This window comes from Atractosteus spatula (genome assembly GCF_055471065.1).
Source record: "Atractosteus spatula isolate fAtrSpa1 chromosome 17 unlocalized genomic scaffold, fAtrSpa1.hap1 SUPER_17_unloc_4, whole genome shotgun sequence".
In the NCBI taxonomy this organism is placed as follows: domain Eukaryota; kingdom Metazoa; phylum Chordata; class Actinopteri; order Semionotiformes; family Lepisosteidae; genus Atractosteus; species Atractosteus spatula.
This window is the reverse complement of record NW_028296636.1, coordinates 288,687-313,575: the sequence shown is the minus strand read 5'-3', so window position 1 is coordinate 313,575 and position 24,889 is coordinate 288,687. Positions and strand designations below refer to the sequence as shown.

The 24,889-nt window shown below is 48.2% G+C and overlaps 2 protein-coding genes and 1 pseudogene across 3 annotated transcripts; 2 read left to right on the top strand and 1 right to left on the bottom strand.

Moving 5' to 3' along the window:
- Window positions 1–13: 13 nt before the first annotated feature.
- On the top strand, window positions 14–3,830 carry LOC148810825 (ATPase MORC2A-like). The gene is made up of 3 exons (XM_088908851.1): window positions 14–402; window positions 1,499–1,592; window positions 1,915–3,830. The coding sequence occupies exons 1-3, from the start codon at window positions 257–259 to the stop codon at window positions 2,248–2,250; spliced, it is 576 nt and encodes a 191-aa protein (XP_088764977.1). The 5' UTR covers window positions 14–256; the 3' UTR covers window positions 2,251–3,830.
- Window positions 3,831–4,929: 1,099 nt separating this feature from the next.
- Window positions 4,930–16,085, bottom strand: LOC148810824 (rab5 GDP/GTP exchange factor-like; annotated as a pseudogene). The gene is made up of 9 exons (XR_016086582.1): window positions 15,462–16,085; window positions 13,832–13,996; window positions 11,768–11,907; window positions 11,336–11,487; window positions 10,963–11,032; window positions 10,289–10,424; window positions 9,733–9,827; window positions 8,541–8,796; window positions 4,930–7,890 (listed from the first exon to the last, which is right to left on the bottom strand). The product of XR_016086582.1 is annotated as a rab5 GDP/GTP exchange factor-like (transcript).
- A 1,993-nt stretch (window positions 16,086–18,078) lies between these two features.
- Window positions 18,079–23,393, top strand: LOC148810823 (neutral alpha-glucosidase AB-like). The gene is made up of 5 exons (XM_088908888.1): window positions 18,079–18,181; window positions 21,722–21,832; window positions 22,001–22,109; window positions 22,311–22,438; window positions 22,709–23,393. The coding sequence occupies exons 1-5, from the start codon at window positions 18,162–18,164 to the stop codon at window positions 22,857–22,859; spliced, it is 519 nt and encodes a 172-aa protein (XP_088765014.1). The 5' UTR covers window positions 18,079–18,161; the 3' UTR covers window positions 22,860–23,393.
- Window positions 23,394–24,889: the final 1,496 nt, after the last annotated feature.

Here is a 24,889-nt window from a genome sequence, read left to right as displayed (position 1 = left end):
ACTAGGAATTGTCTAAGGCAAGGTGCAATTGGTGGACAGACAATTTTCAATAAAACGGAACGTGTCTTGGCGGCAGCAACAGCACAACTGTCTTGAATGTACTTGAGCTGCCTGCCTTCCAAAGCGGGGTATGAAATAGCCAAAGAAAAGAAGTGGTTACCAGTCCTCCAGAGCCCAGGGATGTTGTCCGTGATGCTGCTGCCCTTCTCACGGTCTTGCTGGCAGGGTGCTGAAGGGCAGTGATGATGTGCGGCTGATGCGTCCTCCAACGCCCGAGTCCCAGAGTCCCAACACCTTGGAGGACATGGAGAAGGAGGAAGGAGCCCCCACCCGAATGGAGCCCGACACCACCCAGCCCACGGCCAGCCGGGAAGTCATCGAGAGCCTGGTTGTGAGGATGAGGTAGGCCAGGGGCTGAGTAACAGGCTGCGGAGAGGGTATCCGACCGATCCTGGGGCTTCCGGACCTCTGTGGCATCCTCCCCTTTTCTAACCACTTTATCATCAGGGTCACAGGGCAGCTGGGGCCTATTTTGGCAGGCAGCAGGCAAAAGGTAGGGTACAGTCTGGACCCAGTCCATCGCAGGACACACACAGACACACACTCACACCAGGGCCAGTTGACCTACCAGTATGTCTCTGGACTGCGGGAGGAAAACCATGCAAACACTGGGAGAACATACAAACTCCACGCAGACAGCACTGTAGGAATTAAACCGGGGCAGCAATGCTAATGATAACCACGGAACAAGTAAAGGTTTATTCCATTCTTTACTTGATCCATTGCAGCCTAAGCATGCTGTTGTAGCACCCTACTTGAAAGAATGATAACCATGCTGCCCCTTCAGCGGTTTTTTATTACTTTTATCCCCATCCGATTTGGAAGTGCCAGTAGTAATTTCTGCACTGTGCAGGACCCATGAGGAAGGACACGCTTGTTCCTCTGACGCGCTCGTCCCTCGAGCGGGCCACCTTGTGGCACGAGGCACAGGGCCTTAAGGGAGAGGGCTAGTGCACATTGCCTCCCTGACTAACATCACCGCCGGCTTGCAGCTTCCCATCGCTGGAGGCGCTGATCCGCGGAGAGATTCTTCTCCGCCTCACCACGACGCCTGAATCGTCTGCACTCGGAGCATCTCTCTGTACCGGTTCAGCTGTGCAGGAGTGTCTGGCTCCCGTATATATAGAGATGTACAGGGCGATTGCAAAGTTAGTTCGCCTCTTCAAACACAGTTACCCTGCAGACTGTTCTGTGAAGCCTTGGTATTTCATACACCTACAAATGAGACCACTGGGGACTCGTGTTCTCAGGTAATCCACATTTTTTCAATGGACAAGTGAAAAGTGCTCTGATTATTCCAAGTTCGGAGAACCAAGTGTTTATGTACTTTTCCTTCAGTCTTCTCCATAGCATATTAATATCTTTCCTGTACTTTAAAGATTCTTATGGTTGCAGACACAATTCTGTAACATATTTCCCTTTGCCTTAATCCTTCCAGGATGTTGCTACGGTACTTTTTCCCTCCGGATTTCCAGATCCCTAAGGATGATGTCAACACCATGACTGCAGAGGAGCTGGTGGCTTTCCCAATGGTAGGGAGCACTCTGGGATTGAGCAGAGAGCCTGCTGACACGAGGCTGCCGTTAGATAACCATTCATCAACAGGGCATGGGGGGACGTCCAGGGTTCACCAGGGAACACTGGAAGACAGCATTGTTGGTTATATAATTGACTAGCGGTTATTACACCTTCTTACATATTCTAAATATGAAAACTCTAGAAAGTTGAATTTAACACATAAATATTTGTGTTTGTGAGGAAATTGTAAGCATAAGTTAGATATTATATCTTAATACGCGACGGTCTCGGGTGGGGCAGCTGGGCTGACGCCTGCGCCGTGCCCTGCCTCCACAGAAGGAGTATTTCCAGCAGTACGAGCTGGGGCTGCAGACGCTGTGCAATTCCTACCAGAGCCACGCAGACGCGCGGGCCCGGGCCGTGGTGGAGAAGAGCAACAGCGCCGAAGCCAGGCTCCGCGAGACGGAGGAGAAGCTGCAGAAACTGCGCAGCAACATCGTGGCTCTGCTGCAGAAAGTGCAGGAGGTGAGAGCAGCGCTGCAGCCAGGGCTGGGCTCCCACGCGCTGTTCACTCGCTGCCTGGACACGGGACAGCTCGTAAGAATTATCAGGCCACTGCTGGGAAAGTGGCACCCACTGTATCCAAGGTTTAGACCTATTCAGTTGGCGTGAAGCACCTTGGATATATCTTTCAGGCTGTCCAGCTGAATTACCTTGCTGGGGCAAATGCTACTGCTTTTAAAGTAAATAATAGTTTTATTTTCTTTGTTCATCGAATGTTGTTAGCAAGCACACGTTTCTGAAATCCCTAAAGGGTATTTTCTCCCTTTACGAGACGCACCAGACTGTACTCTTGACTGTCAGATCCGATACTTTTGTTTGGAAGTGACTCTTTTCACTTCACATTACGAATTCAAATGTAGATTTTCAGCAGTTCCGCTATAATTTTTGGCTGCATTGTGCCGAATAGCAGGCACCACAGCTTTGGCTTAATTTAATCCTCTACCTTGCGGGACATCGATATCAACACGGATGATGAGCTGGACGCCTACATTGAAGATCTGCTTACTAAGGGAGATTAAGAGACGCCTACTTCTTACGTCAGCCAAAGGGACTGATCACAGACAGCATAGCTGGCTTGGGCCCGTTCACCCTGTTCCACTTCCTGGAGTCGTCTGTTCTTTTCTTACATTGTTCTGCATTCCTAGAGACCAAGGCGTTTGTGGGCAGTGGCACTGGAGGGTCCAGGAGAAGGGGGCATCGCAGTGGTGGGTCAGTGGCTGGTTGCAGCAGCACTTTGGAAGCAAAGGAGCAGAAAGACTGCTTTTTTTTTTGCAGAAGCTCTCTCCTGCAGGGAACAGGGCTGGCACCACCCTCCCTGTGTGGGCAGTGCTCACCAACCCACCCCGAGCCTGAAAGCGAATCTGCTTTCGCTAATCTGTGGCTAAGCGGGGATGGAGGAATAACGCTAAATGGCATTAATTGTACCAAGGTAACAAAAACTACACTGCATTCAACTTTTAAGGACAGCCAATTGAAAGGGCAGAGGAGGCTGGAGGATGCTGTTTGGTTGTGGACCAAAGTAGCCTACGGAGATTGAGCTGAGCTGGGAGAACCGTCTTCTGCTTCCAAAGAAACTAAGATACCTTGCCTGGATGGCTGTGGTGTTCTCCTGGACCCAGGGAAAATGTGACTTTTACAGCTGAGCTCCAGTCTGTTAACATATTTCTGTTGGACGACTGTTTATGAAAAGCGCATCACCTTCCCCACGGTTTTTAAATTCCTAATTTTTAGTTATCACAGTTCAAAATTTCTACATTTTACCTAAAATAACGTAAGCTTTCTTTGGACTGTTTGTTGTTGTCTGTGACAACTTCACGTCAGGTCTTGCTCAGACTAAAGCTAAACCAGTAATGACCATTGTCAGAAAGTCACTATCGCACTCCCATTGTTGCATCTGCTGTTAAAAAAACAGATTTTCAAAGTAAGGTAAGACTGCTTTGTATATACCACAGGGTTTTTAAATAGCCATACAAAAACAGAGCAGGTAATAACTGCGAACTAATCATTCTGGATTTTTTCCAACTGTAGCTGATTTCAAGGATGTTAGCCATCATAGTCTACTGTGATGATGTGCATAAGATAACAGGGTTTCTTTGAGGCTGTCGTCTTGTGAAATACCATCTGTACTCTGATTTTTATTCTTGATGCAGTCACCTGTTCTCCAAATTAAATCCAAACTTTTAACTAAATGCAGGGTGCAATTTCCCGCTGGTTTTTTGACTGCTGTTTTCCGTTTGTCAGAAGCTTTTACTCCTCACTGCGGAAAGCAGCCTTCGATCTAGATGGGGAAATGTCTGTGAACAGGTGGATTGAAGTCTGGGTTTAATACAGGAAACTTCTACACAGTTTTGTGCTATAAATCCACTTGCAGATGAAAGGATCATTGTTAGTTTCCCAGCTTTAAATTATAGTTTTTCTAGCTACGTTTGAGCCCAGCAGGATCAGATTTTGCTCTTTTGGGGTCTGTTAAAGGCACAAGAAATAGTGCCACAATTGTTCCCTTAACAAGATTAGAGCATGTATATGAATAGGTCAGGAAATAATACTATCTGTAAAGTGTAAACTGTATAACTAGTGTTAACAGTCCATCTTTGTTGTTGCCTGTTCTCAGTTTTGATTACAGCCTGTTAACCGTTGTAATCCAGCCTGATTGACCCATATACGTTTCTTGGGTTCTGTGATTTGCAGCCTGAACAGTCTGCCTGCTGGGATCTGTTAACTGTCCATGTTCATGTTGAGAGGACAGTTCAACACCTTCAAAAGAAATACAGTTTATCAACCAAAAGTGTGGGCTACCTCCACAGGGATGCCCTCAAGCCAAAGTGTTTACTGGATTATCAGTATAATGTTTTTATTTCAGTCCAATCTGATTAATACACCAAATTCCAACTCATGGTTGTGTTCAACACATTGAAGGAGGATCATTTCAATTTCAGATTACCCAGAAACAGGCTAATGTGCGTACAGTTCAGTATACAATTTTTTCTGATCCTCTGCCTTCTCTGAAACAACAGGTTTTGGTTTTTTTAGAATTATTTTAACAATGTTAAAGAAGAAATAAGTGGTTTATTAAAAATGGTGGATTGATTTTTTTGAGATACTGTGATGGACAGATTATTGGAAACACTGAGCTGTAAAAGTTAAAACCCTAAACCTAAAAACTCTAAGGAGGGAGAATCAGTTTCATGTGTGATTTCTTAGTGTTTCAGTATAACAGCTCACCTGGCTTCACTTTTAAAAATTAAATATGTTCATTGTTTTATGATTTTCCTTAAAAAGACAACTCTGTACATTCTGAGAAGACATTTTATTGGATAAAAATAGGCTTTAGTTTTTATGAGAAAGGAAAGGTGACTGCCAGAGCACCAGAGGTATTTTAGACAGCTTCAGGGTTGGCAGGAACCTGTTTCTGTTTTACAAGTGATTATGCATCTTACAAATCTTAATTACAGCTCTGAAAACAAAAGCAGAGGGCATGTGTCCTGCGCAAGGTAGTCTTTACATTTTCAGTAATTCTGTTTCTGGATATGAAATGCACATGGAAAACTACTGTAGAAGGAACAGAAAGGAGCTTCTATCCATGTGCAAACATGTTCCAGACATGGAATGTACTGAAGTTGAGAACATAACTCAATTTAGAATGATTATTAAAGGGATGACAACAAAAAAACATTTAACAACATAAAATAAATATGGTGAAACAGTTCAAATGTGCATGAAAAAAAGTTCAGAGGCACAGGTATTTCTATTATTTGATGCAAGCATTTTAAAGTATAGGGTGACAATTCCAAAAGACACGGCACGAGAGAATAAGAATTTATTGTTAATACACATTCATATCGGTTCTTCATGTGCTTTATTCAAAACTTCATGTCACCAGTAAACATCACAAGCACTACGCAGACTGCTTGTACACAACACAAGGACTTGTGCTAGTGGCTTTGTTTACTGAACACAATCATTGTGAACCCACTTCACCCACCCCCCACTCCCCCAGAAAGTTCCACGAGTATCTTCCGTATACCTCCTCATTTTTTAGCCCTGCTGAAACTGCACACAGCAGCCTGCGGCAGCTGGAGATTAATTCAGAAAGCACTAGTATGCTTACACTGTAACTTGTTCCAAAATACAAGTAGTTGGTTAATAGTTATTTGTTCTTGTACCACTATGGTTACAAGGGTTGTGATGCACTGCTTTCCTTTCTAGATTTCATAGTTGCTAGAGTCCCAGCTGCCTGAAGTTATGTTTTCAGGCAGTGCTGCCAAGCACTCTATCGTCATGAATTTGGGTTGAGATAGTGGCTGTTTTCACGAGAACATTACATTTATTCCAGAGGCTCTTGAGGCCCTGGAGTCTGGGACCCATAGGTGGGGTAGGCGATTGTCCTCTGATCGCTTACCAAATTGTTATAAAATAATCATTTTCCCACCCACGGTCGGGCCTGTTAAGTTACATAACTTGAGTACATACGTGGGATAAAGTTAAGGAACACCAATAACACAGAGCTTACACTCAGAGACAGACTTTAACAGGACATCACAGTCTAATACCAATACCAGCTTCATAAGAAAAGGCACCGAGGTGGAAGGTCCCGACTTCATTATTTATACGCAAAGGCGCTTGAGGAAAGACAAAAAAAATCAGAAATGTCAAACTTTCTCTACTCCACTACAAACAAAATAATTTAGACATGTTCTTCTATTGAGCACCCTGATTCATTTTAAAAAGTACAAGAAAGAGGCTGCTGAAATGAGACTAGCAGAATTGATGACCTGTTCCTTAAATTACAGACCTGTCTCTTAGTTTTACTTGAGTGCTGTAATACTTGCATTCCACCACAAGAGGGAAGCATTGGTTATTTTTGGTTACAATCAAATAACAGTTCTTGAATACTGCACTTCAAACTCAGGTTAAAGCTCTGCGTTGTATAAATATGGCACTTCACTACACGTATCAGACTGCTGTTGAAAGAGGGTTTTTTTCTACACCCACTCCCCTTGTCTCTATAACTCCAAAAGATCTAGAATCGTCGCACCAGTACAATTACCTGGGTTTACAAAGCAAACCCTTTTTTTCCCCAGAGCATGTTTTACTTCCCCTCTGCCCTGGGAATGAAGCAATTCTGATTATTTAAAGGCCGGTTTAGGTTAAGCAGCCAAAAGACTCCTGTGCTTCACAGTCGACAAACAAAAACAATAAATATGTGGCTAAGATCACGTAGGATTCAACTGACGATAATTCAGAGAAAAAGGAAAAAAGGTGCAAAGATGTAGGTACCTGAGTAGTAACCACTCTTAAGTATTGTTTAAGACTTCCAGCGCTTAAATATTCATAACTAAGTAGGAAACAAAATACTCATCTTTATTGGTGTGTCACAGAGAAAGCAAGCAGGCAGGTACAACTGTAGAATGAACTACTGGTACCTCACAGCTGACACTTTCCTAACTAAAACATGTTCAACGTGCAGTAAATGCAGCCTCTGAGAAAACAAATTTGTCAATGAGACCTCTCTGAGTTTACTGAACAGTGCTACCCTAGTGTAGCAGGACCCCTCAGGCCTGCTTCAGAGTGCCTGCCCGATCCAAGAAGCATCCCCCTGCGCTGGCCCTTCATGAGGAAAACCTATTGAGTTACCCTGCACCCTGGTATAGCTGTGTTCTTGGCAATGGACTGAAGATAAAACACTGGTGTTTGCAAAAGTCCCAGCTGAAGGGCTGGTCGCCAAAACCTAACACTTCGAGACAGAAGCCAGAAATCAAACCGTGTTACTTGGTTTCCTGTTTTCCACAGAACTGTTACAATAAGGTCTCAAACACCAAAGCCTTGAACTTCAGCCCAGTAATTTGTAAACCCATTTTACCAAAAGTAATACCTGGGGTTGAAGTTTCAGAAGCGAACATCCAGACGCCCAGGCAGGCCACGCCCCTGAAGCTAGCTCTGACTCGGGGGCTCTGTGCATGTGAAGTTCAGGGGGACCTTGGCCTGGATTTCCTCCACCTGCGTCTGCACTGCCTGCACCCACCGCGCCAGGTCTGCCTGCAGGGCCTGCGCCCCCTCCGCCAGCTGCTCCTGCCGGCTCGCCACCTCCGCCAGGAGCTGCCGGTTCTTCCTGGCCCTCCGAAGCCCCTCGCAATCCGTCTCCGCGTCCCGCGGGGCCGCGCGCTTGCCCTGCATGTACCCCTCGAACTCCTCAGCGCTCAGGTTCAGGGCCGGGCCGTCCAGCTTCTCGATGAAGGCCACAGCGCAGCACTGCCGGGAGAGCAGAGACCTGGCTTCAGTTTTAAACAGTTTCTGGGTGAACAGACAGGACGCGACATAGACATATGATACACAAGATGATAAAAGGAACGTCAAATGGTTAATTTTTACAGGACTTGCTTACAGTACACATGTGGTTCATTAATTTTTAGTTTCTTCTTGCATATACAGTCTCGTGAAAAGCATTCACCCCTTCCTGCATTTTCTTCCTATGGAATATTGACAGTGCTTCATGTGGGTCCTAATGATGTATACAGACAGTCTGAGTGAACAAATAACACCAACATTTGGTACTTGTTTCATTAATTTCAGGAACAGTCATCCAACTTCTAGTGTCCCTGTGTGTAAAAGTCCCCCCTAGTTCAATCAATTCAACTAAAAGGCATAACTAAGGCGGTCTGTGTGAATACTTGATTAAGTAACCGGGGCTTATTTGCATCAGCCCTGCTCGGTGTAAAAGAAACTCAGCTGTTCATCATCGTCATCGTCACCAGTGAAGCCCCACCCATACAGACCCTCAGAGCCACGCCACGCCCCGTTCAAAAGAGATTCCTGAAGGTCGTCGCGGGAGTGCGCCAGTCTGGGGACGCTCTGGGGAAGCTCTGGGCCGCAGAGGCCCGCGGTCCCGCAGCTGGACTCACCAGGTTGGTGAAATAGTAGCCGGACGCCCCGGCCATGAGGCTGTGCGGCAGGCCGAAGCGGGTGATGTACTGCGTGTTGGAGTGCAGCCGGGGCGGGCTGGCCTTCAGCACCACCAGGATCATGCCGGACAGAAGTCGTCGGCGCTCGCCGGCTCCGAGCTTCTGGAGGCCAGCACCCGGAAGACACTCTGGTTGCACTTGGAGACGCAGGCCAGCTTGTCCTGCGGCGCTCGCCGGGCGTCCATCTCGATTATCGCTGCCGAGAGCAGGGGGCGAAATGCCTTCATCGTACGGCCACTGGGGTTCGGGAAGTTTCAGAATCTCTCTTCATCCACTAATGTTCTAATCGCTGCTTCCAATTCCGAGTCACAGGAGGAGCTGGAGTCTATTCCAGCAAGGAACAGGCACAGGGCAAGATACAGCCTGGACCGGACACGCACATACTCACAACTGGGCCAGCATTCCCAGAAGCCCGTTAACCTGCCAGTATGTCTTTGGACTGTGGAAGGAAACTGGAGCACCCAGAGGAAACCTAAGAGAGCATGGGCAGGCACTCCACACAGACAGCACCCCAGGCCTGTAATTGAACCCAGGGCCCCAGCATTGTGACGCAGCAATGCTGACCATTGGTAGAGTATAAGAGTGGCTAACTAGCTACAGCCCCATGTAGGACAGTGACAGCTACTCAAAGTGTTGACAAGACAGGTGATCCTGGTGTTCAGGACTATTACACATTCAAGGCATAGATACATTTGAAGGCGTTCCAGGAAGTGAGTTTAATCAGAACTCTTGAGCACAGATCGCTTATGTGCTCAATGAAAAGTCATGCTCAGTGGCCTGGCCAGACATGATGCCCTGATCCTGTCTGACACTGGTAGAGAGCCACTGGGGTCACTGGGTTCCATGAATGTGCAGGCCTTCAAGTGGTCGTCTATCAAAGACTATTATACAAAGCTGTCTGGTTTTGTGTGCACTTTACCCTGTTGTTCTGTAAAAATAAATTCAAAATAGCACAATGGAACGTACCAGCTGAACAAAATAATTAAAAAAGCCTAAGATATCGAACGGAGATGGTGAGGACAGAACAGCATAAGGCATAGCATCTACATACATTTCAGTGCACAACAACAGAGCCATATTCTGTTATTAATCAGTGAGAAATTAAAAGTTACCTTCTTAAAAAAAAACTCACCTGTGATGGCAGGCAGGAGGGCGTCACTGTTGACCTCTAACCTCTCCTCTTTAATGGGAACATGAAGCATCTGAGGGGTCACCCAGCTGAGAGATCTGTGGAAATAGCAGTGGCAAAGATCAGCTTAGTAACTAGTTAGGCAGTGTAGATGTAATAGTAAAAGGCTGCTTCAGACATTCCTAAACCTAATACAGAAGGAAAGACCTCTGTCCAATTATAGTCCACTTCATTAGAAAAACTCATGTGGTGATTTTCTGGACTCTGGGCCTAACCTTCAGTGGTTTAGCAGGTATGCAATCTGAGATACAAATTTTGTTTTAACCCACATGGCTTAAGGAATGATATCTTGCCTTCCTACACCCTGTAAGCCTGAATGAGATTTTGACTTTAAGGAATAATTTCAGCCTATTTGTGTAAATTTCCTCCAGAGGATTAGCTGTCCGCTTGGTGATGTATTCTGGGATTTTCAGCATCTGTTATGAACAACAGCCTATAAAAGGATGACTGTTACTGAGCTGTACTCAGCGGGCTTCCAGGTCTGTGGTCCGAGTCTCACCGGATCCTCCTCTGCAGGGCCAGGTCTTTCTGCTCATCGTCAGAGCTGTCGTGGCAGAACACCCACTTGTGCAGACGCGTCATGATCAGCTTTTCAATGTGCTCCATCATCTGCACCGTCTGCTCCTCGGAGAGGCCTGCAGGACAGAGGGGGGGCAGCAGCTCGAGCCCGAGGGAATCCCACACCCTTCCTCCAGCTCACTGCATGTGCACAACCAAGCCACAGCCAAGCGCTCTTTCAGGCGTGCAACAGGCATTCCTCTCACACGTATCGGTTCTGTGCTCCACAGAACCTTTGGGTTCAATCGGTCAGTCTCTCTCTATGGGTACAGGCAACACGGCAGACTAGAACAGCACGAAAAAGACTTCTATCCCTTTCTTGACCAGAACAAATCCCAGATCTCAACTGTACCGAAAACTGTGTAACAAACTGTTTCAGCAAAGGTCTGGATCCAACACATCCAGCCCAATTTGCTGCAAAATCTGGCCCTTGTGTCACTACGCTACTGACAATCAACCAAACAAGACAGTTTATACATAAGGCCATTCAGTCCCGTCAGACACACAGCACATGAGACCATTCAGTTGTTCTTTAGTTAAATAATGGGGGCCAACCATAAGATACACAAGTTCATACAAAATTGTATTATACACCTCCAACTGCTTTTTACTCACTGCTGAAGTGTCCGGCGATACTCTGATAAAAATCCTGCACCAGATCCCACTGTTTCTGTACCAGCAGATCCTACAAAGAGACAGACGGGGGATCAGCCAATGCCAAGTTCTTCCAGGTTCTAAGCTCTTCATCTCAGTGACACTAGAAAGAGGTCTGCTGCCTCACCTTCTCAGAGAAGCAGTGTGAGAGGGCACTGGACAAAGCGTTAGCAGACCTGGGGCACAGTGGGCTAGAGGAGGAAGGAGAGAGTGGGGAGGGTGAGAGGTGGCAGGAGACAGGCTGTGAGTGACAGGCAGTCTGGGAGCAGAAATACAGATGGGAGACTGGCAGAGACGTGGACAGAGACAGGTAGTCGGTGAGAGGGGCTATTACATGGTAGGCCTCCATGGTGTTGACAAAGGCCGTGCAGCGCGACTACAGGCTCTGGGAGAACGGCTTGCACAGCAGCTTGAGGAAATTAGTAAAGTCTCCAGGCTGGAGGCTCTGAAACGCCTTTAGGGCAGCAGACTGGCTCTCTGTGGGCTCTGGGGACAGAGAGGAGACAGATATTAGTAAAACCAAAAACCCTGCAAGGGGATGAAGGAGCTTGACTGGTAAAGCCCAGGCTCAGAGAGCCGCCCATTGATAAAAACAGAACAGCACAACTGACACTCACTTCAGAGCCAAACTAGATTTCACAGGAAATCTGTGAAACAAACACTGTCCTTAGTTTACTAGTCAGGTGATGGGTGAATTTAAAAGCCTGTGGCTCATTTTGAGAAAATGACGCCTTTGTGTTTTGAGCTATGTAGAGGACCATCTCACCGTTGGGTTTCTTCGGAGAGGAAGAAGGGCCCCAGAAAAGCCTCTTCATGGTGTTGACTCGTCGCCCCTTTTCTGTGCTCTTCTTCTCCTCGAACTTGGAGAAGGTGATGGCTGAGCCCCCTTCCACACCGGGGCTAGGGCTGTGGACACAAAACAGCAACCCCACACACGCTTAGCCATCGCAGAGCGAAGATCTACACACCCCAGGGCACACCGGCCACGGGAAGTCAGAAAGCAACGAGCGCATCCTGTAAAGTACTGGCAAGATCTAGGCAGGAAACTAATTCAGGGCAAACCAAACCAGCAAAATAAGTATCGGAGAACAAGAAAAAAGGGTGGAAGGTATTTGGAACAGAGAACCTAGCCATATACATGAAACAGATTCCCTGGGATCTTTTAAAAAAGGGTTGAATGAGATGATGTTCAATGCTGTACTAGCAACCAAACAAATGATGAGCCCAATGGTCTCTTTTCACTTGTCACCTTGTACCAAAAGCACATGCTTTCTTCAAATGTACACAGGCTGCGCACTGAAGCTCACATGTACACACAATCAATTAGTGCACACGTGAACCCCAATCTCTCTAATGCACAAGAGATAAATACACTCCTTATAAGAACACGGCACTGGAGGGATACAGAATTATGTCATCTTTCTCCAATACAGGGTTGAGGGGGAGCCGGAGCCTATCCTGTCAAGCAACAAATGCAAGTCAGGTCGCCAGTCCACCACACAGACACAAACACGCACTCACACCAGGGCCCGTTTTCCCAGAAGCCTAGCAGCTTGTCCTAGCAGCAGGTCTTTGGACTGTGGGAGGAAACCGGAGCAGCTGGAGGAAACCCACAAGAACGCAGGCAGGGCAAACTCCACAAAGAAACTCTCCTTGAATCGAACCCAGGGCCCCAGCTCTGCGAGGCAGCAACGCTGACCACTGCACCACCCTGCCGTCCAAACGTACATTCAAGATATATACAAGCTAACAGACGTGCTTGAAAAACACTTGAAAAGGTCAACACAAAAATCTTGTTCTGGGGATAAGTAGGGTCAACACAGGTGGAAAATTAGGAGAGGACAAGTAAGAACTGCTTACACATAAATGTAGCTTATCGCAAAAAAAATATCCCTGTGTTCTCTCCTGTGCCTTAGGTGTTTCCATATCATTTAGAAATGAAAATGTAAGCCAGTGTGGCAAAGTACATGATCACATTTAAACCCAGAGCTGCTGTACTGGTTTCATGGCTCCATGAAACTGATAAAAAATTGCAAAGGTAGCTGCATGCTCTCATCTGGAGGATTTCAGCGTACAAACGCGTACATTTCTTTACTAAAAACCTAGAGGGGAGCAGGGATAATATCAAATATCCAAGACCGTCCAGCTATATATGGGAGAGGCCGTAATAAATATATCTTAACGATGACCCACGTAATAGTTCACTGGACTGAATAATTCAACTATTCTCTATTTCTTCATGCTGTACTAAGAACGGGATCAGCTGGTCTCCAACCTTGTTCCACAGGTTTTTTTGCTGCACTTGAGTGTGCAGCTGGGGATGGTGCCGAGACTGTACCATACCAGTAATACTCAACTTAGTACGCAGCTCTGTAACAAATCTACAAGTTCACTGCGATTGACCTATTTTTCTTTTTTTTTTAAGTGAATGTGAGATGCAATTCCATAGGAAACACTTAAGCTCGGTATTTAACCAACATTTGTACATTCAAAACAATCGCCAAGCCCTGAAGAATGAACAGATCCCACCAAATACCATCTGCACAATTCAGTTAGTCCACATCGTGTGCACATATTGTGCCAAGAATTTGGGAGCAGCTGCAGGTGGTCAACAGCATCACAGCTGAAGAAAAGCAGCATTTTTTTTGATCACGAGCTTTAGAATGTTTTCACAAGAACACAGAAACATGCAAGAAGGACGGTGATACACCACTGAAAGCTTCCTGAAAACGACTCTTTTTGAGTCGTGCGACGCAGTTATTAAAGGCAGGGCTCGGGGACACGGCCCCGGGACGTGTACTCAGGCAGTGCGGTCCGCCGTGGGCCCTACCTGCTGTGCTGCCTGCAGGCCTGCGCCCTGCGAGACCTCTCTCGCCAGCACTTGGAGCAGCAGCCCTGCCACGCGGGGTTGCCATAGTAACCACAGCCATCTTTGCACAGCAGCTCCGACTGGTCCACGTGAATTCCCCTGGGTTCCGCCCACATTCCTCCTGGCCTGGAAACAGGGGTCACGGCTTGTTAATGTCACAGCGAACTGTAGTTTCACAAGTGGCAAGCTTTGTCCTCAGATAAATAAACTGAATTGAATCAAAACTAAAATCCAGAACAAAAACACCAGGTTATGGGTTAAGTAACACATGGGAAGCTTAAATGTTGAGCGTACAGTGTACTATAAGTAGGGCAATACCTAGAGCATTCCTGCGTCACGGGACAGCCTGAAGTCATGCCTTGCTCGCTAGATGCCTCAGATTTACAGGAAGAGAGGACAAGAAATGTAACAATACTCATATAAGGAATCTTTGTAAACCCCATCTTATCCCTTCTGGTTTATCTTTTTGGAATGCAATATTTCAAAATATAAACTGGAAGTTAGTTTGGACAACTCCTGATAGATATTGGGATATTTATTTGATAGGTATTACAAATAAAGTTAGAGATATCGTTTAAAATTGTTCATAAGTTTTATTCAGTTAAATTAGTGCTCTCTAAATTTAAACCTGAGCAGGATGATCTGTGTGTTTTTTGTCGGGCTGAAAGGGAATCTTTTGTGCACTTATTTGTAAGGTGTGTGTTTGTGAAGTTGTTTTGGACGGACTTCCAGAGTTTTGTTTGCAGGCAGTTAAAGGTGTTTTTTAGATTTAAGGATTTTGATATTTTATTGTACTGTTTAATAGAAAATTTGGAAAAAGAGCATTTATTTATAGTCAATTTATTAGTCATTTCACATCCATAAATCAAAATGGTCTAATAATCCCCTTTTTAGTACTTTTGAGGTGGAGCTGAAACACTATTTAAATTCTATACAAAATTTGAGAAATAATAAAGCAAGGAAAACATATGATATATGTAAAAAATACAATTTGATCACACAATTTACTTCATTACCTCTGGCGGTTGAATGTTTTTTTTTCTGTTTGGGTTTTTTTCTATTGTACCTGTTTTTGATCCTCTGGTTGTACTTGTATTTGTAAATTCTTTATAAGTTTAATAAAAAAAATTATGAAAAAATATTTATTACAGGAAAAGCGATGAGTTTTAGAAAAAAAAAACTAAAGCGACTCAAACTCCACCTTGGTGTAGGCCTACTTGCCAATAAATCCCGGATTCGTTTAATCACCAGATTCTAGCAGGTTAAAGATGAACGTCACTCTCTTACAAGTACTTTGAATTTCACAAATTAACCTGCTGCGTCATATTTTTCATAAATCAGTGAAGGAAAGCTGCCCGCACTGATCTCTGAACGCCTTTCCTCCGCACATCAGTGTTGATAAGGGTTTCATCTCTGGATAGTGGCAGCACTCTGGAAACGTGTCAGCAATGCAATTTTCTTAATGCAATAAAAGTCATCAACGAACAAAGACAGCAACGCGTATAATCGTTACTTCAACGAAAATTCCTAAAAGTTCGAAAATCGAAGATATAAAATACTCTTCAAAAAATATATTTTCGTTGTAAATTACCTGCACAAAGCTGAAGCTAAGATTACACCAATCGCCGCCCGTATGCGATCTCGTTGTAGGAGACGAGTTATATACTAGACTAGTTATCTTTATTTAAGTTTTCCATATTTAACTAGTTTTCAAATAGGCTTTATATCCGCCGCCCTAGGCACCGAAAGTGAGTGATGCCCTGTTGTTGTACAATCATTTTTAATAACTTAGAAAATAAAATCGATCAAACCCAGACATTTTCTCCCCCGGATCTCAAATGCAAATTAAAGAGAAAAACAGCCTGTTTTTTCTTGGAGTTTTTTTTTGCTAGATGCATGTCGTCTTTTTTTCCGGCGTTTTACTGCTATCAGCCCAGACAACTTTTGCTCGTTTCCCGGAGTTTCCGCAAATGCCGGTGCGTGATGTCTTGATGTTTACAGAGGCTGTCAGATCCGATTTCCCACCCCACTGTCCCAAACACAGCAAAAAGAGGGTTGAAGGGCAACTCATCGGGCTGGACGGCAGCAGTGCCTACACTTTACTGCAACACCGGTGTATGAACGAAGCTGACAGATAAATCAAGTTCGAGATAAAGTACGATTCACCCTCTTCTGTCTCTTGGTGCTTCGTCCGTAACCCGGAAATGCTACACTAAGCGTCACGAATGATCCGGAAGTGTATGCAAATAGCCGAATTTCAATCAAAGTAGAAGACTTTCAGCTGCCACAGTAGCATATGAGGAGTATAGCAACATTAAGCGAAGTGACAAGCAGCTGAAACACCTGCTTTGTTATTTCTTCATGGTTAACTGTAATTCCTTGAACATTCAGCTAAAATTTGAGAGGGTCCTTTTTTCATTTTAAATCGCCTCCACTAATCTCCACGTTTGACAAATCTAAGATGATTCATTTTTTATGAATTTTACAGCACCTTTCTTCCATTTATACTACTGTAAAAATTGTCATCGCTATATTTTTCCTAGAAATGTTTTTTTTTTCTGTTCAGTGAAAAGGGTTTTAAGATGCAAGCTTTTAAAGGAGCTGTATCTGAAATGTGTTATTAAATCAAATTATTATATTTAAATTCAATCGTTTTTTTAAACTATAACCAGGGACAAAAACTTTTTTTGCACCACCAAAAGTGGTGAGACATACAATGTTAAGACAGTCAGCCAATAGCAAATCACCCTTCTTCATTCCCTTTTAAGTCTTTATTAATATTTTTGGTCTGGGTGGATCACCTCTAGAAAAACTGCAGTGCAGAATTGGATGGGGAAAATTTGTGCCTCTCCACAGGTGGATGGAATCTATTGCACAGACCCTCAGCTAATAGTAAATCACCTTGTTTTTGGCAGCTAGGTGTCTCTGTCAAAACTGCTGGGGTTTATAGAGCACCTCCTATTCCCAGACTGGGACTGTGCAGCGATGGGCAGGGAGCAGTCTCACTCCCCTCCCAGCCAAACAAAAATGTGTGCCTCTTCAAAAATATTTCAGATCTACTCTACAGATCCTCAGCTAATTTAGTACATCACCATGGTTTTCTCAGATAAGTGTCTCTGCTAAAGCTGCTGGGGTTTATAAGACCACTTGCTGTTCCCAGACTGGGACCGTGCAGTGATGGGCAGGGAAAAGTGTCAACAACAACCGTGATCCCATCCAAAGTAATGCTGACACTGAAGATCATAGTATTGCGACCAAAACCATAGCTGTGACAGGGAGTAAGCGTACAATAAAAAAACAGTTCTTAGACACAGAGTGGATGACTGGCACTGTTTTGAAAAGGCAGAAACCGTTATGCATCTAAATCACCCAACAGCCAAAAAAAACAAAGGTGGAGTGCGATGCTTGCACTGAGCAGCTTAACTTTGTGTAGGTATGACACAGAATGACAGAGATACTGAATCTGTAGGGTTTCTGTGTTGCTCAGAAAATTGTGATGTTAAAGCCATGGCATTAAAAACTGGGTTCACTTTAATGAACAAATGTGAAGCACTCAGCAGTTTAATACATAATAAGTCAGATGTAACCAAAAAAAAAGTAAAATTGATGTGTCACATGTCAGCATTGGTGCTCAAACAGCGCTGGATTATCTCAGTTTTGGTACTTATTGTGGTAAGACAGACAAACAAATGGTAGTTCAGGTGGGTAGCTGCGTCAGCATGCGTAGGCTGCAAAGGAACAAGTAATTGTTTTCTTTCTTTTTTCCCCAGCATGGAATAAACCTACGTTTCGACCGTGGAGCCTTCTTCAGGTGTTAACAGATGGTGTCCAGCGGGGTCAGTGCTGGGGGTCACACTGCCCTGAGGTGTCCAGGGGGGTCAGTACACTGGACCACAGTCCCCTGCCGCAGGGAACACCTGGCCTGGATCGGACTGCTGCGCACTTGGAATCTACAAATCAACAACCTACATAGGTTAAGTTTTAACGCAGTGAAACTAAAAAACAAGCGAGAATTACGCCACTTCCTCGGCACGTCCTACACTGCCACCCTGCGCCCTGAGGCAGCTTCGCTCTTGCAACAGTAAAGACAGAGATCCGTCTTGAACACAAACACCTGTACGCGTAACCACCTATCGCGTCCCGCCATGTGCGCCCCCCTCCCTCAGCCTTGCTCATGCATATTCATGAGCCGAGGCTGCGAGCCGGCCAATCAGGGGAGGCTGACGTAACCTCGCGAGAAGCCGGAATACAGAAAAGGAATCGGGAGAGCAAAGCTCAGGTTTGAATCAAGATGGCGACTTACTCTATGAGGTACGGTGTAGCGGCGCCGGCGGCTCGTTTACCTGCCTCCTGTGCTGGATTAGACGAGGCTGCGGCGGCTGGGGGTCTGTCCGACCACGGAGTGTGCAGGGAAGCTGGCGGTGCTGCTCTCTGTCCTCCAAGGTCTGCGGGTTCCCCGAGCCGGCGGTGCCGGGTGGAGGGGCTCCTGGGCGCCGGGTCTGGGGGGATGGAGGAGGCGGTTAGGCCGCAGATCAGGGGTTTAGTTTCGCTGGCCCGGCCAGTGTTATGCGACGCCAGCCGGCGAGGGGGAGGTCGGGTTGGGCCTGGTTGCATCACGCAGCCCGGGGTCTCGGCGGGCTTCCCGGCTCTGAAAATAATAATTGCTTACACTTCTATAGCGCTTTTCTGGACACTCCACTTAAAGCACTTTACAGGTAATAGGGACTCCCCTCCACCACCCCCAATGTGCAGCCCCACCTGGATGATACCGGACCATTCGGGCCCGGACTACCAGACTCGGAGACAGTTTTTACCCCCGCACTATCGAACTATTAAACTCCCAGCCTCTCTCACTCTCACCTATGATCTGAACCTCACAGTACCTTCTTTCTTACCAAAAACTTAAACACACATTGAAAATCTACCTCTACCATACATGTCAAAAGCTCACTCCCCATAATTTCATTCCGTTAATGCATGTTCTTGCACATAACCTGTTACCTTTGTTGTTTTGCACACTGCCTGTTGTCCCTGTCTTTCTTATGTTAAACAATTGAATTGTTTTTTTGTACTACTTATTGTCCGAGAGCTAGCTAAATAGCATTTTGTTATACCATATACAGTGGTGTGAAAAAGTGTTTGCCCCCTTCCTGATTTCTTATTTTTTTGCATGTTTGTCACACTGAAATGTTTCAGATCATCAAACAAATTGAAATATTAGACAAAGAGAACACAAGTAAACACAAAATGCAGTTTTTACATGAAGGTTTTTATTATTAAGGGAAAAAAAATCCAAACCTACATGGCCCTGTGTGAAAAAGTGATTGCCCCCCCTGTTAAAACATAAATCAACTGTGGTTTATCACCTCTTTGGAAAGCTGAGTTCAATTTCTCTAGCCACACCCAGGCCTGATTACTGCCACACCTGTTCTCAATCAAGAAATCACTTAAATAGGACCTGCCTGACAAAGTGAAGTAGACCAAAAGATCCTCAAAAGCTAGACATCATGCTGCGATCCAAACAAATTCAGGAACAAATGAGAAACAGTAATTGAGATTTATCAGTCTGGAAAAGGTTATAAAGCCATTTCTAAAGCTTTGGGACTCCAGTGAACCACAGTGAGAGCCATTATCCACAAATGGCGAAAACATGGAACAGTGGTGAACCTTCCCAGGAGTGGCCGGCCGACCAAAATTACCCCAAGAGCGCAGCGACGACTCATCCAAGAGGTCACAAAAAACCCCACAACAACATCCAAAGAACTGCAGGCTTCACTTGCCTCAGTTAAGGTCAGTGTTCACGACTCCACCATAAGAAAGAGACTGGGCAAAAATGGCCTGCATGGCAGAGTTCCAAGACGAAAACCACTGCTGAGCAAAAAGAACATAAAGGCTCGTCTCAGTTTTGCCAGAAAACATCTTGATGATCCCCAAGACTTTTGGGGAAAATACTCTGTGGACTGACGAGACAAAAGTTGAACTTTTTGGAAGGTGTGTGTCCCATTACATCTGGCGTAAAAGTAACACAGCATTTCAGAAAAGGAACATCATACCAACAGTAAAATATGGTGGTGGTAGTGTGATGGTCTGGGGCTGTTTTGCTGATTCAGGACCTGGAAGACTTGCTGTGGTAAATGGAACCATGAATTCTGCTGTCTACCAAAAAATCCTGAAGGAGAATGTCCGGCCATCTGTTCGTGACCTCAAGCTGAAGCGCACTTGGGTTCTGCAGCAGGACAATGATCCAAAACACACCAGCAAGTCCACCTCTGAATGGCTTAAGAAAAACAAAATGAAGACTTTGGAGTGCCCTAGTCAAAGTCCTGACCTGAATCCGATTGAGATGTTGTGGCATGACCTTAAAAAAGCGGTTAAGGCTCGAAAACCCTCCAATGTGGCTGAATTACAACAATTCTGCAAAGATGAGTGGGCCAAAATTCCTCCACAGCGCTGTAAAAGACTCATTGCCAGTTATCGCGAACGCTTGATTGCAGTTGTTGCTGTTAAGGGTGGCCCAACCAGTTATTAGGTTTAGGGGGCAATCACTTTTTCACACAGGGCCATGTAGGTTTGGATTTTTTTTTCCCTTAATAATAAAAACCTTCATTTAAAAACTGCATTTTGTGTTTACTTGTGTTCTCTTTGTCTAATATTTCAATTTGTTAGATGATCTGAAACATTTCAGTGTGACAAACATGCAAAAAAATAAGAAATCGGGAAGGGGGAAAACACTTTTTCACACCACTGTACCTGTATATGAGTATAATGACAAACTTGAACTTGACGATGCGACATCAGCCACCGTGCACCAGAACGCTCACCACACATCAGCTGTGGTGTCAGGACCAAGTCAGGACCTCGGTTTTACGTCTCAGCCGAAGAACGGTGCCTGTTTACAGTATAGTGTTCCCATCGCTAGTGGGGGATTAGGACCCACGTGGACCACAGGGTGAGCGCCCCCTGCTGGCCCCACTAACACCATTTCCAGCAGCAACCTTAGTTTTTCCCAGGAGGTCTCCCATCCTGGTACTGACCAGGCTCACACCTGCTGAGCTTCAGTGGGCTGCCAGCTGTGAATTGCAGGGTGATATGGCTGCTGAAAATAAGCGCACAGCACAGCACCCGTCTCCCGGGGACACGCAGGGCCGAGCCTCCAGCTGCGCTGTGCTTTAATCCCAGATGTGGTGCCTCCGGGGGAAAGGATTATATAATAGAGACAAAAGTACTCACACTACACTCTCTTCTTTAATTTTCGTGGAGTTTTTCTCCATTTCTCCAGTTCCTCCGTCTTCCAAGCCAGTCCACAATCCGTTCTCTCAATCCTTATTCAGTCCGAGTTCCAAAGTCCGTAAGGTTCCACAAATCCGCGCCATATCCAAATCACAAACCGTAAACTGTAATCCTTTATTTCTTCCATAAATCCATTATGCTTAAATCTGTACCAACACCAACCAAATTCACCTACTGGCTTCTGCACTGGTTCACTGTTTCCAGGGCATATATATTTTGTTTCCTGATGAGACACACCTGTGTCTTGTTGTTTTTCGGACTGAGCCCTTTCCATCTGCGGGTCAGCTGGTTTCTCTTAGCGGCCATCTTGGTCAGGTCTACGTCGAGTAGATACCTGTCCTGGATGACCCTTCCCCTGGTCATCTTACATAGATTAAAATATGGAGCAATCTCCTCTCTGTGTTTCTGCATTCGCCCGTCAGTTCAAGGTGCTTTATTAGCATGACCGATGGGTCCAATCAGTGTTGCCTCTGGGACTGTGGGGTCAGTCCCCTGTCTCTCTCTCTCTGTGTGGCTCTGGGACCGTGTGGTCAGTCCCCTGTCTCTCTCCCTTTATTGCAGGATACTGCGTTTCTGTCTGGCAGGACTGACTCTCTCAGCCCTCTGGCTCCAGCTGGTACAGGCTGTGCATCGCACTAACTTCAAGACCTGCAAGCAGAGCTCCTTCTGCAAGTGAGTGTGAACTCGTCCATTCTCCTGCCTCTGCTGAGATCCTCACACCAGTCTGAGCTGGTCAGCAGAAAGAGCCCCAGTGTCGTCTCTGCGACCACCCAGTGAGACTCTCTGGTGTGTGCATGTGCATGTACGTGCGCCTGTGCTCACGCTGTCCCTCTGTCCCAGGTGCCAGTGGGCTGTCCAGCCTGGCCAGTCCCTCTACAGAGCCCTACTGGACACCCAGCAGCTCAGCGATTCCAGACTCTCCCTGCAACTGCTCAACGAGAACAACAAGGTGAGGAGCAGGTCACCCCAGCCAGTGCCGGGGCTGAGCTGGTCAGTGTCAGTGCCGGGGGGGGCAGAGGTCACTGGGCGGGTGACCTGGTCAGTGTCGAGTGGGCAGAGGTCACTGAGGAGGAACTGACCGGTGAGGCAGGTGACCAGGTCAGTGTTGTGGACGGAGGTTGCTGCGGTTGACCCATGCTGTGTCTCCCAGGTGAAGCTGCTGCCGGAACTGTACAGGCTACAGGGCAACATGACCCGGATCAAGATCAACGAGCTGAAGCCACTGAGGCCCCAGATGGAGGTTCCTGATGTTCTGATCTGTGACCCACCTGCTTACCCGTGAGTAAGACCCGCGCAGGCAGGACCCCAGTTCGGATCCTCACGTCCCTTCTTGCATGTGGGACTCGCCAGCACCTCTGACCCGGGACGGCGAGAGGGTGGGGGGGTATCTGTTCTGTTTGGCTGCCCTGCTTTCCCTCCTGTGAAGCCTCTTGTCTGTTGCTGTGGAAACCACCTCCCTGTAGGAAACCACCCGCCCCGTAGGGGGCGCCCCCTTTGTACATAGCGCTCGTTCACACCACTCACCCCCCCCGAATCTCGTTGCTACAGTGACACGAAGAAGGAGGAGGAGGGAGCGGAGACCCAGGACGGCGGAGCACAGGTGGGAGAGAAGGCAAGTATCCCACAATGCACTGGAGCAGCACGTGCTCGATTGTTGTTTAACGAGGCAGTAAACAAAAGCAATATATTTTACGTTTGAGTTTAATTTCTGAGGGATACAGAAAAGCCGAATTAGAAAGCTAGAAGTGATAGAAACATGATCAGCATCCTTTAAACTCGATTGGTCCGGATCCTGCTGGATCCTGGGATTGTGCGTCCCAGGTTCCGGTGCTCTGGGGCTCCTCAGTCAGTGACGCCTCGATAACGCTTGCCCCCCTCCCCCCCCCACGAAGCAGCAGCAGGAGAAGGAGGAGGACCAGTCAGGAATGTGGGAGACCTTCAAGACCCACAGTGACAGTGCCCGCCGCACTCTCGGCCTGTTCTGGCTCAACGTGGCCCAGACCTGTGTGGACATCGTCTCCAACACCGCCGGCAGGAGCCCTGGGGTGGGGGGGTGTGCAGATGGGGCTGTGGGGCTGTGGGGGTGTGTGCGGATGGGGCTGTGGGGGTGTGTGCGGATGGGACTGTGGGGGTGTGTGCGGATGGGGCTGTGGGGGTGTGTGCGGATGGGACTGTGGGGCCCGGCGGGTTCAGGCTCTGGTCTGGATCGGCGAGTCTTAACTCTGGTCTGGCCCGGAGGACTCTGGTTGTGGTCTGGCCTAGTGGGTCTTGGCTGCGGTCCGGCCCGGTGGGTTCGGACTGCGGGCCGGCCCGGCGGGTTCGGACTGCGGTCCGGTCCGGCGGGTTCGGCTCCGGTCCGGCCCGGCGGATTCGGACTGCGGACCGGCCCGGCGGGTTCAGACTGCGGTCTGGCCCGGCGGGTTCGGACTGCGGTCCGGTTCGGCGGGTTCGGACTGCGGTCCGGCCCGGCGGGTTCAGACTGCGGTCTGGCCCGGCGGGTTCGGACTGCGGTCCGGTTCGGTGGGTTCGGTGGGTTCGGACTGCGGTCCGGCCCGGCGGGTTCAGACTGCGGTCTGGCCCGGCGGGTTCGGACTGCGGTCCGGTTCGGTGGGTTCGGACTGCGGTCTGGCCTGCGGGTTCGGACTGCGGTCCGGCCCAGCGGGTTCAGGCTCCGGTCTGGCCCAGCGGATTCGGACTGCGGACCGGCCCGGCGGGTTCAGACTGCGGTCTGGCCCGGCGGGTTCGGACTGCGGTCCGGCCCGGCGGGTTCGGGCTCCGGTCCGGCCCGGCGGGTTCGGACTGCGGTCCGGCCCGGCGGGTTCGGACTGCGGTCCGGCCCGGCGGGTTCGGGCTCCGGTCTGGCCCGGCGGGTTCGGACTGCGGTCCGGCCCGGCGGGTTCGGACTGCGGTCTGGCCCGGCGGGTTCGGACTGCGGTCCGGTTCGGTGGGTTCGGACTGCGGTCCGGCCCGGCGGGTTCAGGCTCCGGTCTGGCCCGGCGGGTTCGGACTGCGGTCCGGTTCGGTGGGTTCGGACTGCGGTCCGGCCCGGCGGGTTCGGACTGCGGTCTGGCCCGGCGGGTTCGGACTGCGGTCCGGTTCGGTGGGTTCGGACTGCGGTCCGGCCCGGCGGGTTCAGACTGCGGTCTGGCCCGGCGGGTTCGGACTGCGGTCCGGCCCGGCGGGTTCAGGCTCCGGTCTGGCCCGGCGGATTCGGATTGCGGACCGGCCCGGCGGGTTCAGACTGCGGTCTGGCCCGGCAGGTTCGGACTGCGGTCCGGTCCGGCGGGTTCGGACTGCGGTCCGGCCCGGCGGGTTCAGGCTCCGGTCTGGCCCGGCGGGTTCGGACTTCGGTCCGGCCCGGCGGGTTCGGGCTCCGGTCTGGCCCGGCGGATTCGGACTGCGGACCGGCCCGGCGGGTTCGGACTACGGTCCGGCCCGGCGGGTTTGGACTGCGGTCCGGTCCGGCGGGTTCAGGCTCCGGTCTGGCCCGGCGAATTCAGACTGCGGACCGGCCCGGCGGGTTCAGACTGTGGTCTGGTCCGGCGGGTTCAGGCTCCGGTCTGGCCCGGCGAATTCGGACTGCGGACCGGCCCGGCGGGTTCGGACTGCGGTCCGGCCCGGCGGGTTCAGGCTCCGGTCCGGCCCGGCGAATTCAGACTGCGGACCGGCCCGGCGGGTTCAGACTGCGGTCTGGTCCGGCGGGTTCAGGCTCCGGTCTGGCCCGGCGAA

Coding starts and splice junctions, on each gene's coding strand:
- LOC148810823 (XM_088908888.1), top strand. CDS start 18,162: ATGGCGACTTACTCTATGAG. Junction 18,182..21,721: donor ATGGCGACTTACTCTATGAG/GTACGGTGTAGC, acceptor CCTTTATTGCAG/GATACTGCGTTTCTGTCTGG. Junction 22,439..22,708: donor TGTGACCCACCTGCTTACCC/GTGAGTAAGACC, acceptor TCGTTGCTACAG/TGACACGAAGAAGGAGGAGG.
- LOC148810825 (XM_088908851.1), top strand. CDS start 257: ATGCGTCCTCCAACGCCCGAGTCCCAGAGTCCCAACACCTTGGAGGAC. Junction 403..1,498: donor AGCCTGGTTGTGAGGATGAG/GTAGGCCAGGGG, acceptor TAATCCTTCCAG/GATGTTGCTACGGTACTTTT. Junction 1,593..1,914: donor AGCTGGTGGCTTTCCCAATG/GTAGGGAGCACT, acceptor CTGCCTCCACAG/AAGGAGTATTTCCAGCAGTA.